Raw genomic sequence first — 16,065 nt, forward strand, 5'->3', positions numbered from 1 at the left:
CCCAGAGTCTAATCTGGTTCATATTAATTTATTTAACGCTTTTTACCTCAGCTTTGCTTCATTACATAGTTTTTCTTGGGCTGTCTTTTTTCTACCTTTCTGGGTCCTTATGTTTAAGGAATATCTCATATTTATTATAATACAATTATTAATACAATTAATAATTATTATAATACAATTATTAATTGTATTAATAATAATAATTGTATTATTTAGTGTGATCATCATATTTGTATTTGAACCTGCCATTTGCAGTTTTTTTCCTGGTTGTCCCACCTCTCCTGTATTCCTTTTCTCTTAATTTTTTAGATTTATTAAGTATATTTATGTTTTTCCCTCTATTAACCCAATACTTATATGTACATTTACTATTTTCTCGTGGTTACCCTAGATATCACACTTTTTTTTTTTTTTTTTTTTTTTTGAGTCAGGATCTCACCCTTCCCCCCAGGCGGGAGTATAGTGGCATGAGCTCATCTCACTGTAGCCTCAACCTCCCGGACTCAAACCATCCTCCCACCTCAGCCTCCTGAATAACTGGGACTACAGGCATGCACTACCGTGCCTGGCTAATTTTTGTATTTTTTATAGAGACGGGGTTTTGCCATGTTGCCTAGGCTGGTCACAAACTCCTGGGCTCAAGCAATCTGCCCGCCTTGGCCTCCCAAAGTACTGGGATTATGGGCATGAGCCACCGCAGCCAGCCTGACATGCACTTTGAACTTCCGAAAATCTTTTATAATGTAGTACGTTTCTGACTGCTTTCAGGCAGGCATGAGGACCTTTCGTTCCATTTGCTCCATTGTCCCTTTTGAAGGATTCTTGTCGTATATATAAAACCTCTTAAGACATAATGTTGTTACTGTTTTATATACTCAATTTTAATGTTAATCACTTACATCTTTGCGCTTTAATCTTTCCTGAATTCGCATTCTTCCCTCTGGGACTAGGAGACCTCAACTTAGCAGTTCTTTTCATGTGGGCCTAAGAAATTTTCTCAGTTTTTGTTTCACTTTCATTCTTGAAGGAACATTTCACTGGTTATAGGATGCAAGGTTAGCGGTTATTCTCTTCTGCATCTTCCCGCTGCATTGTCTTCTGAATCTTATAATTTATGTAAAAACATTAGCTGTCTGTCTTCCCATTGCTTCTGTGAAAATAATGCATGTTTTCCTCTGGTTGTTTTTGACATTTTCTTTGTGTCTGTTTCTCAGCAATCTTTCCACGATATGCTTGGAGTGGGCTTATTTATCCTACACCCTGAATCTGTTGCTTGACGTCTTTTGGTCAACTTTGGAAAGTTCTTGGCATTATCTCATCCAATATTTCTCCTGACCTGTTCTCACTCTTCTCTCGCTGGAGTGCAGTTGTTCCTCTGTTAGACCTTTGCATCATGTTCTAGATATTTTTATCTTAGAAATGAGCATGTGCCACGAGACCTAGAGCCAGAACTAAGCTTAGATCCCATAAAAGAAGAGGTGTCCCACTTGATGACTTCGCTTCCTGTCTCTGACTCTTCTTCTCCACGTGATTGGAATGTGTGATTCGGGTGTGTAGGCTAGGATGCTGGATGTGTATGAGACTTCGCAGGGCCCTGAGTCCTAATTGCCAGGATCAGAAAGCACAGACTGCTGAGCCAGTTAGGTGGCAAGCCTCGGCTAGGGAGGGCACTGGGTCTGGAACAGGCCGTGTACGTTCAAAGTCGTGACTGCGGGCAGCTTGCCTCATTCCTCTGTGCTTCAGTTATGTGCTGTGTAACATGGGGATAATTATAGTATACAGCTCATAAAATGGAGAGGATTAAATGAAATAACAACATAAAGCACTTAGACACATACCTAACCCATAGTGGCACTCAATAAGATTACTTGCTCTTGATGTTATTATTATGTTTGTCACTGTGCTGCTTATTCCAAACCAGTCAGCTCTTCCCTCCTGAGGGGCAACAGTAGCAGCAGCACTGAGGCGTGCACCATATTGAATGTGAAGTTGAATGATTTGAACTGTGTAGTTCCACTTAGAGATTTTTTTATATATAGAAATCTATTATAAAAAGTTAAAGTTTATCAAAACTGAAAGCACACAAACACCGACTGTATATGGCACCATTTGTAGTCAAGAGATGTGAACAAACAAAGATGCCGATAACCTCAGAACTGCATAAAATTACTCATAATTTTGTAGCCACCTCCTGTTGCTACAGTGAACTCAGAAGTTGCAAATACCCTTTTAAAAACCCACCTTGTGTTGCTAATTATCTCCCCATGAGCAGGTCCTCTCTCCAATAAATTACGTGTTGTAGTAAAAACTGGGCTCATGTTTCTGGAGTATTTTTCGTTGTGTGTAGTGCAATACAGGAACTTTAAGGAACACCATGGGACCCATATGAAATGTCACTAGTGAAACTGGAAGTGCTCCAAGAACAGAGAAAAGTCATGACATTACAAGAAAAACTTAAATTGCTTGATAAAGTTTGAACGGTTGCCCTCTACATCACACAGATAATTCATTATGTCAACAATGTAAACTTACAGGATCAGTAAGTGCAGTTCAATCCCATAATTGTATTTTCTCTTATTATTTTCTTAATAACATTTTTTTCTCTAGCTTCCTTATAAAAAATACAGTATAGAATACATATAACATACAAAATATATGTTAATTAACTGTTTATGTTGTCAGTAAGGCTTCTGGTCAACAGTAGCCTACCAGTAGGTAAGTTTTGGGGAAGTCAAAAGCTATACTCGGATTTTTTATTTCAAGGGGCATCATTGCCCCTAATCCCTGCATTGATCAGGGTCAGCGGCACTCAGGCTCCCGGAGGCTGGTACAGGGCATCACTCCCTGTTCTGCACTCACCATTGCCCTTTCCTGCTGTGGCGTTTGTCACATGCCAGCCCTCGGGGCTCCCGGGCCGGTCACTCACTGTGGCTTCTCCCCTCCAGTATGGAATGCTCCTTTACCAGAACTACCGAATCCCTCAGCAGAGGAAGGCCTTGCTATCCCCGTTCTCAACGCCAGTGGTAAGTAAAGCCAGAACCTTCAGAAGTCTAGTGCCTTTTCAGCTTCTGCATCGCACGTGTTAAGGACGCCTCATTTCACACGGGGTGGGCAAGAGAACCTCCGGAGAGTGTGTGCGCATTTCAGCGAAGCCATTATGTCCCACGATGACATCGGTTTTGTAGTCTCAACAGCGTAACGGCAGGGAGTGAATTCCTCTGCCATTCTTCTCCCGTCCCTGCATCTCCCCTCAGGGTTGTGTAAGTAGGTGGCTTTCTTTAAATGCTCAAAAATGGCAGCAACAACTTTTGGCCTTGTGGGGCACTGCCTTTCCTGCTTTTCGCCTTTGTTCCTTAAGCCTTGGGACCCATGGGAGCTGTTGACTATTATGCTGCATTCATTCCCTGGTGAGAATTTAGAGATTGTCATCGTTCCTCTTGTGCTCTGGACACTCTGTTCTCAAAGGGGCAGAAGCACTTCATCTTCTCAAAATATAGTCCTGAGGGTCCTTCAGTGTCTGCCCCTTTGAGATGCCAAATGGTGCCACAGAAAGAGTCCATGAGTTTTCCCGAACGCACGTCCCCGAGGGAATGACTCACTGGGGAGGCCTAGGCTCACACTGGCTATCGATTTCTTTGATGTGTTGGAGTGCAGGTCAGGACCCTGTGAAGGACCACATGGTCCAAATGCTGCGGGTGCTGGGGGCCTCACCAGCAGCCTTTTTAATACTCAGGGAGGACTAAAATGTGTTTCATTCTTAAGAAGAACCGAAGGGGCCACTGAATTTTCAGGCTAAACCAGTGAATTTCCCACCTGAAACTTGGGGAGTTCAGAGGTAGAAAACGGGCATTCCCTGCTCCCCTTTCCTGACCGTCTTGATGATAGTTTCACGCCAAGACTCCACTCTGCCTTATTTCCCTATATTTTAAGAACCGTGACCTTCCCTTTTCAGCGCAGTGTCTCCGAGAACTCCCTCGTGGCAATGGATTTTTCTGGGCAAACAGGACGCGTGATAGAGAATCCGGCGGAGGCCCAGAGCGCAGCCCTGGAGGAGGGCCACGCCTGGAGGGTAAGCCCCGGCCCTGGCCAGCCTGGAGGGGCTCCCTCAAGGTGGCAGCCCCACCACATGGTCTTCTCGCAGAGAACGGCTCTATGCGGGTTGGCAAGAGGGGTGGCATGTTGGGTGGGGGTCCTCTGAGTTCTCAGCTGCAGGAAGCCGTTGGCCCTTCTAGGCCCCTTCCACGTTCCCAGCACCCAGCCTTTCCCCACTGCCCCCTGTCCCTGGGCTTTCATGGAAGGGACAGGAGAGGAACAGAACTCTCTGCCCACCCTGGCCCCCGTGCAGAACTGTTCTGATGAACCGGCAGTGGCTGGCTGTGGAGTGCACAGAGCCCAGGCCTGAGTGGGGCCAGCAGGTGTTCACGTCAGGGTCTGCTGCTAACAGCCTGGAGGCCTTGGGCTACTCCCTCACCCCCAAGGCTTAGGTTCTTAATCTCCAGGTAGAAAGACTATCACTCAGCTTCCAAGCTCCTGAGACTTAAAGGCCTTGTGCAAAACAGGAGCCTGTACTCTGGCATTTTCTGTACTTCAGCCTCAGGGAGTCCCCAAGCACGGCAAGTCCAGCGCCCAGTGCTTTGAGAATTGCGTGAGTTTAATAGAAAGGCTCGTGTGTTTCTCCTGAGATTTATCAGGATGTTCATGGCGTTTTCATCGTATGTCTTCAGCGTGAGAAATAAGCATCTCTACTTCGGTACTGGGGCTACTAGAGATATCTCAGGGTGTTCTTAACAACTGGGAACCCTGAGCTCTTTGTTCTCAGGGGTCAGTGGGGGCTTCAGATGGGGCAAGGGCCCTTGTGAGCCCAGTCAAGCACCCGACCCAGTGCCCTGCCGTGACTTGGTGTGTCTGTCTGCTGTCCTCGGTGCTAATGTGGAATTTCTTTTGCAGAAGCGAAGCACACGGATGAACATCCTAGGTAGCCAAAGTCCCCTCCACCCTTCTACCCTAAGTACAGGTAAACAGGCACATTGCCTGATGTTTTTGTACATAAAGAAAATCAAACAACACCCCCTTCACTCCCCCGAGCCTTACAAATTTGCCTGTGCCCAGAGTGCACCACATAAGCTGTAGCTGGGGGAGTCGGGGGCTCTGCGTTGATCAGAGTTGGTTGTGCTGTCAAGGAAGCCATTCTGCAGAGGCGCCACCATCCTGCCCTCCTCCTCTCTCCCCCTCACAGTGATTCACAGGACACAGCACTGGTTTCACGGGAGGATCTCCAGGGAGGAATCCCACAGGATCATTAAACAGCAAGGGCTTGTGGACGGGTAAGGAACCACCACTGATAAGAGCTGGTCTGCTGAGGTTTGATTGTGCTTGGAATCTGTTTTGTTTAATTCCTCAGACATCCTTGCTGGGCAGGCAGCAGTTTTGTCCTCATTTTAAAGAGAAGAAAAGGTAGGCTCAGAGGTATAAGTGGTACACAGAGCTTGGCCAGCTAGTAAGGGGCAGAAAGGGATCTAATCCGTGTCTGCCCAGACTGTATCTGTAATTATCCTTCACCTCTGGATGAAATCTGAAGAGGTGGACAACACAAACTCTTTTATCTTCATAAGATAGTGGGCAAATGGGAAAAAAAATGCTTTTGCCTACACTTTTTGATTATGTACTATATGAGGTTGGTTTTGCTGAGAACAAATAGCCCCAAACCTTAGTGGCTTAAAACAACAAAAATCAATTACGTATGATCGTTGTTGGTTGAGTGGCCTTTCTCACCTGGGCCAGCTTGGCTGGGGCTGGACAGTCCAGGATAGGTTCACTCGTGTCTGGTTGTTGCTGTGGGCTGTTGCCATGGCGATGAGTAACTGGGCATGTGTCTGCAGCAGGTTACTTGAGGCTCCCAGGCATCGCAAGAAAGGTTAGGCCCCACTTGAGAAGTGGACAAGACTTCTCAAGATTCTCTTAGCATCACATTTGCCACCATCCCATTGACCAAAGCAAATCCCAAGACCACACTTGAATGACCCTGGGAAGGAGCTAGTCACAGTGTGGATATAGGGACAGGGACGTGGGATGCCGTTACCACAGAAGGCCGACCCTGCGGAGCCAGCAGAGTCCTCCAGAAAGAGACACAAGCTGATCATCCGCCCTAATGAAGTAGTTGCATCCACGTGGGAGCTGTCCCATATAGGGTCTGAATGCTCAAAATACAGGTTCCTGGAAGCTGCTAAACTCAACGAGTGATTCTTGTGTCCTTCGTGTTACAAAAAGTTTTATTATGGAAATTTTCACATTTCATAAGTGTATAACGAAACCCCACTTACCCATCACGCAGCTTCAACCTGCTAACTTACTTACCTTTCACACATTTTCTCCTCCTCCTCCTCTTCAGCTCTCTTTTTCCTTTTTTCTCCTCCTCTTCCTCCTCCTCTTCTATTTTAAAGGGAATTTCAGAATCCTAAATTTTTGCCAGCAAGTACATCTCAGTACCTGTCTCTAAAAAAATAAGGATCCTTTTGTTTTGATATAACTGCAATATTATTACACTTAACAAAATAAATAAGAATTTCTTGCTATCATCTAAAAGCTAATCCATGTTCCGATTTCCCCAGTTGTCACCAGAAAAACTCCTTTAAATTAAATTGAGGTTATTTAAGGCAGGACCCACAAATGGCATTTGGATGCTATACCATTTCACCTCTGTCTCCTTGGATATGGAATAGTCTTTCTCACCACTCTGTTTTTCTTCTGTTTTTTTAAACATCTTTTGTTTGTTAAAGAAGTGGGTCATTTGCTAATAGCATGTTTGTGGTTTATTTTAATAAGTTCCTCTGTTTCCCGGATTCCTGGGGAGTGGTGGTCATGGTGTGATCAGATGCATTTCTCCTGCCTGGTGTCCTCTGGGTGCTCTGCTGCCTGGAGTGGAGGAGGCCTGAAGCCTGGCTGCTGTTTAATGGTGTTGGATGAGCAGAGGTTCAAGTGCAGCCAGCTGGAGCCTCCCCACCAAGGCTGCCATCCCCGTCCACCACATGGTTTTAGCAGCCCTTGGTGAACTTGCCGTGGTTCAGTATTTCATAGGGGTTCCAAAATCATCATTTTCTAATTCCTTCCTATGTGAGCTGAAGGTCTCTCTTGCATCACATGTTTCTTGGAAAAAGTAGGTAAATGCCTGGATTTTCCCTTTACTTGTCAATTTTTAGAATAATGAGTTTGTGTTCTCCCACTTTCCACTAGAGGCAAACAAGGGGTGTTTTTGTTGTTAGTTTGTTTGGGTTTTGTTTAAACTGTCACTGTGAACTTAGATTTTTGTGTTTGATTTATTTCAGTCAAAACCTCCTCTTCTTGATGCTCACTTTGCCCCTCATTGGCCAATGGCTTCTTCAGATTGCTTCCTGAGTTCTTTTGAGCTAGCATTAATGGTATTTGATTTTGGGGTGACAAGATTTATTAAACTCAAATGATGGGTTTCTCACAGGGACCCTCATTCTTACTAATGGAAAATGGTATTTGAAGACTACAATCTTTTAGATCTTTGTACTAAACAGAGCTAGGACATGGGCTTTTTTAAAACAAAAAATAAATTTTGGATTCGCGTTGATATTGCTAATTCAAATTTGAGATTACAGGATTTTTTACTTTGATTTTTTTTTTCCTCTGATGATCTCTGTTAATGGCATTAACTTAATTACTTATTACTTTATCAACACATAATATAAAATACATACATGTAATATCTTGAAAATATTAATGCTGATATTAATTCAGTAAGACTTGCGATTTCTTTGCAGTCCTTTTAATCCTTAAGGATTAATCCAGGCAGGTTACCTTAAAATACCTTGCCCACAGTCACTTAAAGTAATTCTGCTCTATGGTTCTGCCACCAAACTGCTGGGTAAATCAGGTTTGTTTGTTTCAGTTTCTCTTTAGTGTTTGCAAGCGGATCTGATTTATTTTCTTTTTGGTTGAATGCTGCTTTGTAAATTGCATAAAACATTTTCATGGATCCAAAGTCAGATCTATGAAATAAGGCACATGCCCTGTCCACTCAACTTTGCTTCCCAACCCCTACAACGGATAAACAGCTTTTATTAGTGTTTGTTTATCCATCTGTCATTTCGTTGTACAAATACCAGCGAAACGATTTTGTTTTCTGCCTCTCGTTAAGCAAAGGTAGCGGGGCTGCAAGTACCGCGCTGCACAGTTCCCGCAGTCTCTGCGTCCCAAGGATCGCTCCACAGCAGCTCATGGCGATGGCCCACATCTCTTTTACACTCTTGGGTTTTCTTTTATGTACATGGAACATCGTTTTTTAAAATGTCCCCTACTGAGGGATGTTCACCATGTTTCCATGCAAATGTTATGAGACACAGTGCTGCATTGTTTCATAATTTTGCCGTGTATCTTTGTTATGAGTCCTGAGAAGTGGGGCTGTGGGGTGGAAGGGCAGGGCCTATGTAATATGGTGAAATGTCACCAGAGTCCCTCAGCAGGCTTACCTCTTCCGTCTGAGAGTCATGCTGTAAGCCGTGTCTCTCATGAAGGAAGCCGACCCTCATTTCATGTATGGAAGGACTTCTTTGTCTTTGGCAGTTCTGCACTGTTTACATTTTTTGTCCATTTTTCTAATCGATGAAGTTGCAGACACTTTTGTTTTTCCCACTCCTGAATCATAAAGGGGTACTTTATGTCTTCTTGTACTTGGATTCTTTTCCCCCCTCTCTCCTTCCTTCCCTCCACCCCTCTTTCCTTCCTTCCTGCTCTCTCTCCCGTTCTTTCTTTTGTCCTTGTTTGTTCATGTTTGGTTTTGGTTCAGTTTTGTTTCGATCCCAGATGCACTTGGCTTTATTTATCCTCACTGCTGGGTAAAGAATGGGTCTGATTTTATTTTGTTTCCCATGTGGCTTTACAGTTACTCCAAAACTCCTTACTTGAGATATCAGCTTTAGCACAGAGCAGTCTCTCAAAGCATTAGAAGCGACTCCTTCTCTAACTATAAAAACGTATGTTTCTTCTCTAAAGTTTCTGGCATGCCTAAGGAGAGAAAAGCCTAACGTTGAAATTTCTCTTTCTGTGACATTTTTGAGTTAGGGGTGTCTGTGTGTTCTGGGGCTTCTAATACAGTGTATACCTGCTTATACCCCTGAACCACATCAACAGTGGACCCAGAATGTTCTAGGGGTACCACTGTTACCCTTGCTGTCTGTGGGTCTAGGGGTACCTCTGTTACCCTTACTGCCTGTGGGAGGCAGCACGGGCTCACTTGGGGGTAGTGTCACTCTGCTGGAGAAATGGCATTTCCACAGGAGGCTTTATTTGGTGCCGTGGCTACTAAGTGTCGTCCCCAAGGCCAGGGCAGTGAGGATGCCCATCACCCCGAGGCACAGATGTTTCTGAACCTCAGTGGGGCGGGTGTGGCAGTCGTGTTCGAAGAAGCTTCCTGAGTGATTCTGGGATAAGGCCACTCTGTCCACTTTGGATTGGAAGGGCTGCCTTGGGGTGGGGTGGATTGCAGGTCAGCCCTGCTGGGCCATCTGCATTGTGTGTCAGCGTTTTGCTTCCCCCAGCCGTGTTTGTCTTTCAAATTTTCTTGGATCAGAAAGCCAGTTGGCGAGGCTTCCGTCTTTCCAGACTTGTAAAGAGATAGAAGCATCACCTCTGTTACCTTCTGTTCCCCAAAGCAGCCTGCTGGTGCCACCCGCCTTATTCATCAGCAGGCATTCCTCTCCGTCCTCCCTGGAGCCTTCCTTGTCTCTAAGGCTGTCATTTCCAGCTCCCACCTTAGGCTGCTGGAGCGCTAGCCACACACAGAAATGTAGATAATGGGATCGATTCAGGCGTTAACACAGGGACAGCTCATCTTCCTCGTAATTCTTGGGTGTAGGGAGGAGGTATATTTGTATGACAAGGTAAATAATCCATTTCTAATCTTTACTGATCCCTCCAGAGATGATGAAGGCAAGCCAATTGAAGGAGTCACACAACAAAGAAAAGAAAAGAAAAGTACCTTGAAAAACAGTGCAAGATTCTGGACAGATAATATAAAAACAGCATTTTCCATAGCTTTATTCTCAAATGGTATATGCAGTTAGAAAGAGACATCAGAGCCTTAAATAAGCCTGTAAGGTATTCCTGAAATCCCAGGATCCAGGCAGCTCCCCTCCTACCCCCTCCCCCCCACCATGTAGCTGAGAGTGTGTGTGCGTGCGCATACTCATGCTTTACCAACCCTGCACTGAATTTGCGGCCTGCTTCCTTCCTGTCTCGCCACCCATACCCATCCCAGAACTGCAGGAGAAGGATCTTTTTAAGGGCAAATCTACGATAGTCCTCTCTGCTAAACAGTCCCACCCCACCCACAGCACCATGCTTATCCCCCCAGAGCCTGTGGATGCTCCCCCTGCCACGCCCACACTCATGGTCCAGCCCTACTGGCCTTCCTGCCGAGCCAGGGATCAACGCCTGTGTCATCTGTCTGTGCAGTCCCTCTGTCTGCACTTCATGCCCGTCCACATGATGGAGGGAAACCTCTTCAGCAAAATTTGAATTATTTGAAGCTTTCTCTTCTCCCAACCACAGAAAAAGAGGTGTTATCCCCAGGACTCGTATAGCACCCTTGTAAGAGGGATATTTTGACTCTTCATCTGAACCAGGAACTCCTCCATGACTGGCTGTGTGACCTTGGGGAAGTTGCTTAGCTTCTCTGTGTGTCACTTCCCTTATCATTGTGAAATGAAGATAACAGCGTCACCTTGAAGATAAATGAGTTAATACGTGCCTGAAACACTTTGCGTGGTGTCTTGCTTGTAAACATGGTCTAGATTGTTACTCTGATCACTGTCGGGTCCTGTCACAAGGGGCTCTTCATTCGTTTATGGTGGACTGGTGAGTGCACCATCCCTAGCATCCACTCTTAATAAAGACAAGAACTTACCTGGTTCTTGTCACTCCATTCTAGGCCATGTTTACAACTTCTGAGCCTGGTTAGTAGTCACTTAGCGTGCTTAGCATCTCACTGGGCGTCTTTCCTATAACTGCCATCTCCTTAGAAATCACTGGATTGTGGCAGTTGGCTGATTGCAGTGAGTATTTCAAGCTACCTTATATTGCGTGCGATCGTGCACAATGCTGTATGTACATCAGCCATAGTCTCCTCAGTGGTCCGCAAGAGAAGAGTTATTCTGGCTGGGCGCGGTGGCTCATGCCTGTAATTCCACCACTTTGGGAGGCCGAGGTGGGCAGATCACCTGAGGTCAGGAGTTCGAGACCCAGCCTGGCTAATACCATGAAACCCCATCTCTACTAAAAATATAAAAATTAGCTGGGTATGGTGGTGGGCGTCTGTAATCCCAGCTACTCGGGAGGCTGAGAGGGAAGAATCGCTTGAACCTGGGAGGCGGAGGTTGCAGTGAGCTGAGATTGCACCGTTGCACTCCAGCCTGGGCGACAAGAGCGAAACTCTGTCTCAAAAAAATAAAAAGAAAAGAAAAGAGGTGTTGTGCAGATGAAGAAATTGAGGCTGAGAAGGCAAGTTGCCCAAGATCATGAAGCTAATAAGTGACCTATCTAGGATTCCTGCTGATGCCTAAGCCATGCCGTTCTCCCCCCATAGCAGTCATCTCAGATAGACAACCTTCAGACATTCCCTGTAAAGCCCAAGCCTTTCAGCAGCCTTGGGACTTCCCAGAGTGAGCCTGCCCCTCTCAGGGGTGCACATCCCTCTCAGGGGTGAACAGGCCTGGGCCGTGCTGCCGTTCACCATCTGTAGCTTCCCATCTGCGGAAGACAGCAGATAGTTAACAGCAGAGAAAGAGACGCCCCACGTTTTCCTCTAGTTAGAGCTGGAGCTCGGCAAACTTCTGGGTTTCAGAATAACGATGTTTTGTTTGGAATAATATGACTCTGACTAAAGAAAACAGGTCTTTGAGGTGGGCACAGCTGCCCAGCGTGCACCACCAGCACTCAGGAGAGGAACTGAATCTCCGTGTCCTCTCTCTGGCGGTGCCACATATTCCCCAGTAGGGTCTGAGATTCCTCCCGCCGTCCCATCTGGCCTGACCAAGCCAAACCGTGGAATCCCATTCTGATGGGTGTTTCCCAAAGTATATCCTGAAGAACACAAGGCCTGCAAAGTGCTATTTTAGAAAGGGTGGGGGGAGGTTTCTACTTAGGTAAGATTGGAAAACTGCTAGACAGTTACCATGAATATTCACATTTTTAAAGTTCTGAGAAGTCCTGTAGTAAAATATATTTCTTTTACCCTTTCAGCATGGGAATTTTCCAGTCTTACTTAACTGCTTTCCATCTTCACATTACAGTCTAGAATTGGTGATTTTGCTGATGATTCTAGTTTGGTTTTGGATATATTTAAAGAGAGTTCCTTCTCAGGCCCTTCTTTGTAGCTTTCATTGGATCCTTCTCTTTCTGGTGTATAACTATCTTTTCAGCTAACTCCAGATTTTTTCATGTAAGAGCAATGATTTTATGCCTTTTTTGTGCTATTCTAAGATTTTTTTAAAAATTTTTAAGGTTGTAGAAAGGTTGCAATAATAATGGGATGACCTGTACACACTTTGCCCAGATACCTTTATTAAGATTATAGCACATTTGCCTGATTCTTCTTAGTTATTTTTTTTTTTGTCTTCTGAACCATTTAGGAGTAAGTTGTGGCATGACGTCCCTTTAATCTGAATTATTTCAGTGTAAAATTTCTAAGAACAAGAACTTCTATAACCACAATACTGTTATAAAAACCAGGAAGTTAACATTGACGCAGTTCATTGCCTAATCCATACCCTTCTTCCTAATTGCCTCCTTTATAGCAAAAGAACATCTTCATCCAAATCTTCTCTCCCAGCACGTATTCATAATCTTGATCTGTGTTGCGAGTAGAAGCCAGTTCTTGTAGAGTGAGCCTGGGCTCAGCCTAGGCTCCTCACTCATGGTGAGATTCAGGCTATGCATTTTTGGCAGGAACACTCCAGAAAAGTGATGTTGTGTCATCTTCAGTACATCCTCTCCAGAGGCCCTCAAGGTCAATTTGTCTCATTGCTCCTGGTGGTAATTTAGACACTTGATGAAGAAGATGCTGTAGGCCAGATTTCTCCACTGTAAAGCTATTATTTTCCCCTTTGTAGTAAATAAGTATTAACAGTACAGTACTTTGATGCCATGAAAATACTCTTGTTTCTCATCCACCTTTCATTTGCTGGTTTCAGCATTTGTTGAAGATCTTCTCCTTCATTGATTGTTACTACGGTAATTGCCAAAGGGTTGTTTTCGAATGCAACGTGCCTTTATTTATTGACTGACTTTCTCCTCAAAGAAAGAGCTTTGCCTTCTCCCCTATTAATTTATTTGCTCATTTATCTATAAATAACACTGCAGACTCATGGATTCCGATTTTATGGGTTAAAATTCATTTTGATGCCCAGATTTAGTCATCCTGCCTCCTGTGTCTTTTTGACATGTCCTTATTATTCTTTGAGTACTTTTTGACATGCAGGCACAAAGTATTCCTACTTCATCCTATAGTTCCCCTGCCCTAATCCTGTAGTCAGGCATATCCCCAAGGAGCCCATGTTTTTTCCATTGGAGAATGACAATTCAGAATTACCATCTTGGTGCTTGCCTGGGGTGTTGTTGCCACTAGAGGCCACTCAGATGCCAAAGCACTGAAGCATTGTGGCTCCAAGCCTGTGTGTGTGTGTGTGTGTGTGTGTGAGAGTGAGAGAGAGTGTGTGATTAGTGCCAGATTTTAAAATATTTTAGCAATCAACTATTTTCCATTCCCCAGGCTTTTTCTCCTCCGTGACAGCCAGAGTAATCCAAAGGCATTTGTACTCACACTGTGTCATCACCAGAAAATTAAAAATTTCCAGATCTTACCTGTAAGTATTGATATTCTCAGACCAGTCCTTGTGGTTTTGTTTTCTGGTTTCATTCTTCATGCAATTTTCAAGTTACAAACTGACAAGACCGATAAGTATCAGACAAGACCGGTAAGTTTCAAGCCCACAGGTGAGAAACTTTCAAGAGTTTCTTTACAGGTTTGTCTTTTGAAATTAGAAAACCATTTCCCTAGAAATAATCCTGAAAGTGGCGATAGGGTGCTGAGGCCCCCCTTGAGCCTGTGAACTCTTAGTTGCAGCTGAAAGGGTACTGACGGGGAGGGTCAAGGTCACAGGAAGGGGAGGTGGAGGAGAATTAGCTGAGGGCCCAGCAGCTGTGAGCACATAGGTCTGGAAGGCAGGAGCTGTGCAGCAGGTTTGCTTGTTGGCTGCTGGAGTCTGAGGAGTCTTGTGATTTGTCCTGGTGTGCGCCAGGGCTATCCAAGAAGCGTAAGTGGTGTCCCAAAGAGCAATTATGTTTCTCCTTCCACATGGTCCTTGGATCTAAAGACCTTTGAACAATTCCAAAAACATCATTACAGATTACCTTAATCAACACTACTTTTTTTGACAAAGCACTTTATGTTTGATTTGCCTAATGTAGTTTACCTCTTGCTTCAGTATGCCACAGTTCAATTCTAGTTCATGATCAGAGTGCTAGATAGCGCCTGCAAGAATTCAGTTTAGTTGAGAATACAATACACAAAATTAATAGCAGCTGTTTACGTGACGAATTGATAAATTCTGCAGGTAACGATAATGTTTGTGAAATACATCCTGTGGAACCCAAACTACTGAAAGAGGCTGGCTGGATAGTTTCCTCTCAGAGATTCAATCTGCATGTCAGCAAAGAAAAAGCTCTGAGAAGGCTTTCATTAACAAAACTCACCTGTTTTACGCAGTGGACCCTGGAGTTCTTCAAGCTTATCTGACCCCCAGGACTTTGTTATGATCTCAAGAATCATGTAGTGGCCTGCAGCCATGGACCATACAGGATGAGGAGGGTGTCTTGCTTAGCTTCTGTGAGCCAGGGGAAGGCAGCGTGCCACACACTGTCTTTTCTGTGGCCACCTGCTTCCTGCTGTGTGCTGACATCCCCACCTTACTCGTGAGGAAAATGAGGCTCATGGCTATAAGCGGCTTTCGCTGCACCGCGCTGGGGTGAGGAACAGAATCTGGGATTGAGCCCAGCCTTCCCAGCTTCCAGCCAACCTTGTATGCAAATACAGGAATTACTATCCTAGAGAAAGTGCCTCATGGATGATCCTTTCTGTTCTTCTACTGCGTTATATTATTCACTCAGTTGTTATAATTCCTTTAGCTCAAAATATAAAATGAAAAGTGATTGACGTTTTGGGCTGGATGAGTAAATTAAAAAAAAAAAGGAAAGAAGGGAGCTTTCATGGTAGGCAGAGTATGTAATGCCCAAATCCTACAAGTAACAAAAGAACAGCAGCTTGAGACTTAGGGCAATAAGTGTGCAGCCTCTGTGTGTGAAAACGGGCTGTGGGATGTGCTGTTAGCTCTAGCAGTGGTTTTGGAGTTACGAAGTGGTTCCAAGCTCATTAATTAGCCAAGCCTTAAAGCTGACCTGTTCCCTGTGAACAACGCGACCTCCTCATGCCGCACTGATCTGCACAGTACACTGTTCTGCACTGTACTGCAGTCATGCAATTGAAGACTCACTGAGTTAAAATAGGTGTTAGGAATATGGTTCTCTCTGGGAGATACTGTGGTATTCCCCTGCTTTAATAAAAATAACTGCCCAATATTCAGGGACCTAGGAAGGGAATTTACCTGCGTGAGCTTATTAATCCCTCACAGCCACCCAACAGTTGCTTCATCATGGAGCAGAGTATAAACCCCTGGGGCCTCAGGAGTTGGCTGAGGTCATATAGTGAGGACCCAGGTCTGTGCAGTCTTCATGGGGCATGCTGTGTGCAGTGGGTACTTACAGGTTAACTGGTAAATATAATTCTCACGAGCTGGGTGAACTGGGGGCAAACTTCCAGCCCTTCTCCATGACCACCTCAGGGAGCAGGGGAGCTAGCTGTCCTCAGTGGTCTCCACAGCCCACCCAAAGTCTGTCCCTCGCTCAGGGATGTGGCAGCCCCCAGCACACACCCTCTGCTCCCCCGTCCTTCCCGCCCCTGGTGTTTTCTAGCCTACCTTGCCCTGTGTG

At 45.0% G+C, this 16,065-nt stretch overlaps 1 protein-coding gene across 51 annotated transcripts in view; it reads left to right on the forward strand.

Annotated features, from left to right (window-relative positions):
• Positions 1 to 16,065, forward strand: part of GRB10 (growth factor receptor bound protein 10) — a 203,807-nt gene that overhangs the window by 184,597 nt on the left and 3,145 nt on the right. For all 51 annotated transcript variants that reach the window (XM_077994595.1, XM_077994613.1, XM_015133490.3 and 48 more), the window contains 5 exon segments: positions 2,946 to 3,023; positions 3,953 to 4,069; positions 4,948 to 5,014; positions 5,237 to 5,324; positions 13,790 to 13,883. In XM_077994595.1, coding sequence (XP_077850721.1) covers positions 2,946 to 3,023; positions 3,953 to 4,069; positions 4,948 to 5,014; positions 5,237 to 5,324; positions 13,790 to 13,883 — 444 coding nt within the window.

This window comes from Macaca mulatta, chromosome 3 (assembly GCF_049350105.2).
Source record: "Macaca mulatta isolate MMU2019108-1 chromosome 3, T2T-MMU8v2.0, whole genome shotgun sequence".
Classification (NCBI taxonomy): domain Eukaryota; kingdom Metazoa; phylum Chordata; class Mammalia; order Primates; family Cercopithecidae; genus Macaca; species Macaca mulatta.